The 8,758-nt window shown below is 43.9% G+C and overlaps 1 protein-coding gene across 1 annotated transcript in view; it reads left to right on the plus strand.

Annotated features, from left to right (window-relative positions):
• FASN (fatty acid synthase) overlaps window positions 1-2,515 on the plus strand; it is a 43,890-nt gene extending 41,375 nt beyond the window's left edge. The window contains exon 42 of the mRNA XM_018561789.1: window positions 1,902-2,515. Coding sequence (XP_018417291.1) covers window positions 1,902-2,039 — 138 coding nt within the window. The 3' untranslated portion in view covers window positions 2,040-2,515. The remainder of the gene's footprint in view (window positions 1-1,901) is intronic.
• Window positions 2,516-8,758: the final 6,243 nt, after the last annotated feature.

The raw sequence follows: 8,758 nt of genomic DNA on the forward strand, positions 1-8,758 counted from the left end.
GAATTATTTGGCATTCAAGAAACTTTTAGATGCTTTCCATAGTGAACACAATATACAGGCGTATGGGTAATCTTAGTGACTCCTACATAGACACACATATGCACATGCACACACAGGTTGAACTGAATGGACTTGAGTATTTGCTCAGGCTTAAAGTGAAAATTGTTTTGAAGTTATTCCAAATCACTTTCAATGGATGCTGCTCTTTGATGTTTACATTTTTAGTTTCCTGCAGATTTAGCTGGTCCCCTGAGCACTGGTCCTGATATCCTGTTTAAGAGTGGCTCCTTTAACTTGCAGGGTCTTACGGAGCCACCCGTGTGTGTGCTAGTAAGCCGTGTGTGTCTTCATAAACACACAAGCAAAACAAACGGCAAACGCACTCATCAACTCATAACCAGCTTTCAAGCAAGGTGCACATGGAAGGGCTTTATACAGTATAACAGCAAAAAGTTTCCCAGCACACTCACCAGCCAGCATGCAAAAAAATCCTGTCTAACCGCTAAGGTTAAAAACAGAGGTTTTAGATGCACGTCTTCTGCAGAATATTTAAAAGCCGCACTGCCTCTTCAAGGCACCTCTGTGTAGTGCGGTCCTAACTCTAATCTACGAGAGTCTCCATCTTGGAGCACATGTAGCAAAGGTTAAATTGGGTGCAGGTTCGCCAGGAGGCAGCCCAACCTCCTTAAAAGGCACAGGGACGCACAAGTTGCAGGAGAGAGGAGAGGACCCGGTGGCATACCTCATCTTGGTTTTGGATGCCGGCAGGTATCACAAAGATGGCAGCACATGCACGATGACGTCAACACGCACGTGGTGACGTCACGCACATGCGCGATGAAGTCACGGTGGGGTGTCACCCGGTATTCGCTCTGGGTGACACCCGGCCTCGGGACACCCCTGATTAGGGTAAAATTTTTGTAAACCCGAACAATTAAATTCTCTTGTTTTGCTTCCTTTTGGTTAGTTAAAATATACCATTGAAAGGGTTTTGTTTTATCTGATAAGTGCAAAAACAATCTGTTGCTCCTACCTGAAATTCAGAGCTCTCCTCTGTCCTCTGCACACTTCCTGTGTTATTGCAAACAGCCCTCCCAGTTCTTATCTTGCACTGCAAAACAATTAGTCCCTATGCTTTGGAGGTGAGAAGAAAGGGAGGGATTCAGTAGTTTATCAACAGACAACTGGGCAGGACTGACACCAATTCTTCCGTCCACAAAAATGCATGTGGCATTGTTATACAATTAAAGCTGCATTTCTGGCAGACCTATATATATTTTTCTGTACCTGCAGAGTCTTTAAAGGGATATAGCATGGGGTATTGTGCATGTATTGTACAGATGTGATGCATGTGCTTTTTTTTTACTTTGACCCGACATGCTTTCAGCTTTGGATCTGATTAGTAGTGCTGACACTTTAACAAATGAGAATGTCTATATGTTAGAGATAGCAGGAGGAGTGCAGACTGGATGTCCCTTTTACCTTGGGAGAGCTCACTTATACATGAGATACAGTTGTTGGCATTGACAGAAATGTTTTAATAAAAAGGGTGTGCCCAGGGCAAATATCTCATAGATGGATCCCCCATTTCTTAAAATGAACACCCCACTTCCTCGACAATACCAGATGCCAGTGACCACATGGGTCCCTCTGTCCATCTCTGTAAGGGAGTCTTCCTGCCAAACACTGCATGTATCACACAGTAGGTGAAGTTTGAGTGAAGAGTCCCGCTATGTAGACCAGCCTTTCTCAGTGTACCGTGGCACCCTGGGGTGCCTTCTGGCTTCCTTAGAGGTGCCTTGAAATTTGTAGCTTTGACTGGAGTGTACCTATAACCCTAGGCAACTTTCATCTGTTCTGTCTGGATACAGTTACCTCTAACCTTCTCTCTTCGTCAACAGGTGTGTGATGGGAAAGTTTCTGTCCACATCATTGAAGGCGATCATCGCACCTTTTTGGTAGGGGACGGAGTCGACTCCATTACCAACATCATTCACGGTTCCCTTGCTGAACCACGCACCAGCGTCCGTGAAGGTTAAACAACCACAAAGCCGTGGTCTCCTTACAAAGTTGACTTAGGCTTCACTCTGGTGGAAGATAAAATGGCTTCCTAACGAACTGGACAAAACATGAAACTTTCCATAACAGACATCAGCAAACCATGATGGGGGCCCCACCGATGCTGCCCGGTGCCATATCGGCATTTCCAGTGGTCAGCAGACCTTGCAGAACCCTCTTCTCCATTAATTGTCCCTTCTCTACCACCCTCTGTCAATGTTGTATGAACACGGCAGAAGATCCCGTTTCTTCTACACAGAGTAGAGTTCATTTTGTAGCATGTTGTTATCAGTATTCCAAAGCCAAGACGTTAGCACTTAGAAAAACCTTGCACCTCCATGTTGAAACAAATACCGTTGGTTCTCTGAGGCTGTGGCCTGCCTGTGAAGAGGCCAACAGGTCTAGAGGTCACGTGGATCTCCATTACATAGACTCCACGTCGGTTTTCTTTTGAGTGTGCGTGTATTTTATTTTTTTTCTTTCTGTACTTTTTTTTATCGTAATGTTAAGTATTTATTTTATGTACCATTTCTCCAGTGCACTCTGTCACAGATGAATGCATTTAGCATCAGTAGAGGAAAGCGTCTTCTGAACCAGATTCAGAGGAGTGGCCCCCTCTGCTTTGAACCCTTCCTATGGGCACAGGGATCCTTGTGAACTTTTTTTTTCCCATTAGGGATCAATGAGACATATGCTAAACTGGTTAAAATGTCTGTGCTGCTATGGCAACCAGTCAGGATCTCCAAAAATGAAATGGAATTGTGGTGTCCTTCAGTTTCTTGCACCAGTATGAGGTAAAAAGCAATGCTGTGCAGTTACCTACAGCAGCCAATGAGGGCACACCTTCAGTTTAGAGAACTCTAAAAGATGATTGGTTGCTATGGTTTATTGCCCTTATTATTACTTATCAACCCCTTTATGACCACAGTACGCCCCTTTGCCGTGACAACGTTAATTAACTTTGCGGCAGTGAACTAGGAATACGTGACTGTGCATGCTCCGAAAACTCGTCATAAAAGGGTTAAACACAGGGGTTGCATATTCCGTAAAATGCTTTTTATGCAACCTCAATGTAATCTGGAAAATTGATCATAGTAATACATGATCAATGGTCAGAGCAAACTGGTCCAAAGCCATGTGGTAAACTGTACTCCCATCCTCTGCTGGAGCATGGTAGAAGGTGGAAGTAGGTGCAGCTTGCAGACTCTTAAAGCTGATTTCCAGTCAAATGACTAAGTACACAATTGAAATTAATATACTGTATCTATAAAGTTGTTTACCTGCCAGATGATTTTTGATCCTGTTCAGCTAGTCTTTTCCCCAGCCAGAGAGCAAAGCCAATCCAGTGACCTCCATGCTTCTCCTCTCTAGTTTAGTAATAGAGCTTGGTCACTGGCAAGACGCCAGCGTTGGACTGGCAGCAATGTCTAATGCCATTGAATCTTACAGTCTGGGTCCTGCTGAGAAGGAGGTTACAGGGTGCTAATGTAAAGACAGATTTGAGTACTTATACTAACGGTATTTAAGCATGCATTTAACAAATTGAGATACGTAACTGAATGAAATAGTAATCTTTTATTCCTGGACATCAGCTTTAAGCTTTGAGACAGGCAGCACCTGTATACAGTACCCCAGTTCTTGCCTCCTGCAGACCTAACACAAGGAGGAGGTGATGGGATCCTGCTTTAAGCTCCTCTCCTCCAAGGCCCTATTGTGACTTTGAGGTCTGCCATGGTGATACTTCTACCAATGCGTGCTGGTCATTGGACACAGACTAGCTCAGGAGTAGGCAAACTCTGGCCTCTGGTCCATCATGCATCAGCCTCTGGGAGTCATGCCCGTGGCTGTCAGAGTCTTGCAGTGCCTAATGGAATTTGTAGTTGCACCACAGCTGGAAGACGAGAGTTTGCCTAACCCTGTTCATTGGACTCAAACAATTGAAAAGGGCAACATTTTGGCAGCAGGTGTAGTATCTACAAGACACATTTCTGTTACAACCCATAGAACTTATTAACATTGTTTTTATTTTTGGGACATTCCATTTGTTTTTCCTCTAAAGGAGAGGCCAGCAGTGCAAAACTGTAGTGCACACTGCAAGTCTCTATGATGGGAAAGAATTTAAATATCAAGCAGTGAAACTGCCCTAGAAACATTAGCGGCTCAACGGGAGAGGATGACCTTCTGGTGGGAAGGTGTCCCCTGCTGAAAAAGCAGGTGTGTCGACAATGACACTCTCCTTGAAGGAAATAAGGATCTGCTGCACTTATGACACAGAGAAGAATTGAGGTGACCACAGGTTTTATTGACTGCAAGGAACGGAGCCTACCTCTGGTCTTGTGTTCCTACACATATTTCCATGGACACAGTCCAGAATCCCGTGGAAAGTCTTCCTACTCCCAGAACATTGTAAGCTGTTATAGTGGGGTAACAGCTTCATATTAATACAATGGTTTTAGAATGGGATATCCAACAAGCACAAGGTGTAATGGTGACGAGTCCATAAACATTATTATTATATTATTATTATACAGGATTTATATAGCGCCAACAGTTTGCGCAGTGCTTTACAATATAAGCAAGACATTACAATACAATTCAAGACAAGATGGTAAAGAGGGCCCTGCCCATGAGAGCTTACAATCTAAAAACCTCTATACAGTGTACTCATTGTGGGTCAGTAAGTCACTAAGTGGTAAAGCTAGAACAAAAAATCCCTTTAAAAACAGTTCAGCAATGGCGATTCCAATATGTCACATATGACAGGTTCTCTTTAATAGCTTCAAGACAGCTAAATGGCTAAAGGAGCTAAGCTTTGTAAGCACTCGTTGTATCTGATAGCATAACATAAGAGTGTGGCAAACTAAAGCCACGGGGACCCTTCAAATCGTATGCAATCTCTTGCAAACTGGTCTTGGTGCACCACTCATCAAGATGGCAGCGATTCTGTCTATAAGAAATTTAGGATTCAGGGAACTCACATTTCCTTCCTTCCCCAAGATACGCACAACATTCACCCAAGATTTGCACACTTTTGATCTTAGGTTAAAATGTGTGAATCTTGGGTGAAAACATTGATAAATAGACCCCAATGCCAACAACCATTTCAATGCTCTTCAGATGGACCCGTATTCTCTTGGTGCTTCTCATCCAACAAAATTTTACCAATATATTAACAGTAAAAAGGTGAGAAAGGAGCAGATAGGCCCAATAAAGGATGAAAGCGGGAAGCTAGTCACAAACGACAAGGAGAGGGCCGAGGCGCTGAACGCTTTTTTCTCCTCAGTATACACTCAGGAGGGAAACGGGTTTGACACACATGATAAAACTCCCAGTTTAACTCAAAATATACCCCAGTGGTTGACGGAAACCAGAATACAACAAAGACTTAAAATGCTCAATGCAAACAAAGCAGTGGGTCCGGATAACCTGCACCCCAAGGTACTTAAGGAATTAAGCCAGGTTATAACTAGACCATTAATCCTCATTTTTAAGGACTCCTTAATGACTGGTAGGATCCCCGGTGATTGGCGGAGGGCTACGGTAGTCCCAATATTCAAAAAGGGGGCTAGGTGCCAACCTGGGAACTATAGGCCGGTCAGTCTAACATCGGTAGTTTGTAAAATGCTAGAGGGCATAATAAAGGATTATCTGGTAGAATTTGTTCAGGAAAACGGGATAGTTAATGACAATCAGCATGGGTTCAGGAAAGACCGTTCCTGCCTAACTAACTTGCTAACTTTTTATGAGGGGGTGAGTAGAGATATGGATGGAGGGAGGCCGGTAGATGTGGTATATCTGGATTTCTCAAAGGCTTTTGATACGGTACCACACAAACGCTTGCTACACAAGCTGAGGGCTATGGGCATAGATGAGGTGGTGTGTACGTGGATAGAGAACTGGCTACGGGAACGGGTCCAGAGGGTATCTGTAAATGGCACCTTTTCAGACTGGGCTAGTGTAATGAGCGGTGTGCCTCAGGGTTCTGTGCTGGGTCCCATATTGTTCAACTTATTTATTAATGACATCGGGGAGGGTGTTAACAGCGATATTTCCGTGTTTGCGGATGACACCAAAATTGGGAGGGTAATAGACACGGACTTAGACATTATAACATTACAGGAGGACCTGGATAAAATAGGGGAGTGGGCATTAATGTGGCAGATGAGGTTTAATGTCGATAAATGCAAAGTAATGCACTTTGGAATTAAAAATAAACAAATGGGTTATACAATTATGGGTATGCCGCTAGGGAAGTCAGAAATGGAGAAGGATTTGGGGGTCATTGTAGACCACAAACTGAAAGGTAGTTTGCAGTGCCAGGCTGCTGTAAACAAAGCTAGCAGGGTCTTGTCCTGTATTAAAAACGGGATGTATTGCAGGGACAAGTCTATAATTTTGCCACTTTATAGATCATTGGTTCGACCTCATCTGGAGTACGCGGTCCAGTTCTGGTCACCAGTACTAAGAAAAGATGTCCTTGAGTTGGAAAAAGTCCAGCGGAGGGCAACCAAACTAATTAGGGGTATGGAGGACCAGAGCTACGAGACAAGGCTACTAAATTTAAACATGTTCACATTGGAGGTGAGGAGATTGAGGGGGGATATGATCTCCATGTACAAAATGTTCAATGGTGGCAGCAACATTAGCGATAAACTGTTTAAAATTAACTCCATTACAAAAACTAGAGGCCACCACCTAAAATTGGTGGAAAAAAAATTCCAGCACAAGGGGCGAAGGGGGTTCTTCACAGTAAGATCAGTTAGGGTCTGGAACTCACTGCCACAGACAGTGATTTCAGCAAAGAATGTGGAATTGTTCAAGAAACTTTTGGACGATTTCTTAAGGGACCGTAATATACAGGGGTACAGGTACTCCTAGAATGAGATCCTAATAGGTTGGACTTGATGGACTAATGTCTTTATTCAACCTCAAATACTATGTAACTATGTAACAGTAGTTACGTGATGTGAGCTTGGCTGATCTGCCTAATGGGTAGGCAGCTTCTGCAATCCAAAAGATCTCCACAGTACCCTTGGCTTGAACACAGTAGATGTAGAACCAATTAAAACAGCCCAGATACAACTTTATTCCAGAGGGACATTCAAGTAGAGTATCCAATGCGTTTTGTTGTGTTGGGAGTACTTCAGGCTTTTTTTGGACCCCCAAAACACATTGGCTACTCTACTTGAATGTCCTCCTGCAGTATTAATGGCACCCAAGGACCAGCATTTGAACATACTGGACTTTGATTGCTCCCCAGTAATCAGCACAGAAGCCTCTAGCTGAATAGCAGTGCAGGATGCGCATTACACCCCACGCCTGCTGGTGCTGAGAGGGGAAATTAGACCCCGGTAGGCTCCGTTAAGCAGAGAGTTTGACTTTGGCAGTCAGACGGAAGACCTGTGGGAGCCTCACTCTGTTGATCGCAGCAGAAAATGTTTTACGTAGGTCTATATTTTAGTAAAGAAGAAATAATTGTGAGCTTTTTTCATACGTTTATTTTCTTGCTCCTGTTAAATAGTGCTGCTTTGAGACAGTCTTGTGTATGTTGCACTCTCATATTATTAAAAATAAAGAAATAAAACGGTTTATTTGCCTCCTGTTGTCTTTTGTTTTTTCTTGTGATAGGTATTGGCTCTGCCCATTGATGTTATTCCTTTCCAAACTAATGAAAGTAGAGGTAAACCTATTCATTAAAATGAATATATTAAATCTGAAGCCTTTATTAAAATAATCCCTGGTGATCCTCCTATGAAGGTCCTTTCTCAGGCACTTCCTGTTATAGGTTGACAACCCTGGGTCCCTGTCTCCCAACTGGGCTCTTGTGTTGTCAACCAGTCTAATGGAGAATACAGATGGCTGTTTCGACAGCCACGGCACAGGCATGGCCTACTGTTATTAACATCAGGAAACCCAGCCTGAGAAATGCCACACAGCTATTGCTGGAGTCAGTGGTGTCCCTAGCCTATTCAACACCTTAGACTCCAGGGGGGCTGGGTGACTGTGGGGGTGACCGCTGGTGGTGCACTTCCGGGAGGCATTGGGGTGAACCTTCCAGGGTGTGGGTGGATGTTGGCCAGATCGTGCCACTCAGTTCCTGCCAAGCAGTCGCGTCACTGGTTGCCAAGAGCGGGGGGGAGACGTCGGCCAGAGCGTGAGATCATTTATGGCTGTTTGTTACTGTTACTGAAGATACTGTTCTTGGAAAAGCCTTTAAAGCATTAATGTACTTTTATTAAAAAAAGTTACCCTTCCTGTTTAGACCCTTGGACCTGTAATACATATTGGGCTCTTTTACTTCTAAATTCTGCAGCAAGTAAAAATACCAGCGGGATGCTCGCCCCATCCTGAACACCACTCCAATCAAACAGAGCTGCACAGGGTTCAAGAATGCTTTTGATTAGAGCAGTGTACAGGATGCTGGAGAACCGGGCCGCTGCCCAGTGTGAGAGAGAGCCATAGCCCGACACTCCTATGTGCTGTCAGAACAGGGTATTTTTAAAAATGTCTGCGGGAGGGTTCATTCAGACTTCAGAATATTTTAAAAAACGCTTAGATAGACAAAAAAAAGCAGACCTCGGATGCTGTCTGATACCCCTCTATACTGCTCAGATTTTACTGATGTCAGGCATAGTCTACTCTCACTTTTTTGGGGCTGTTGTGCTCTACAGGGCAGGTGCAACTGCACGCTCAAGAAAGA

Source organism: Nanorana parkeri, unplaced genomic scaffold (genome assembly GCF_000935625.1).
Source record: "Nanorana parkeri isolate BGI_ZX_2015 unplaced genomic scaffold, ASM93562v1 scaffold544, whole genome shotgun sequence".
Taxonomy (NCBI): domain Eukaryota; kingdom Metazoa; phylum Chordata; class Amphibia; order Anura; family Dicroglossidae; genus Nanorana; species Nanorana parkeri.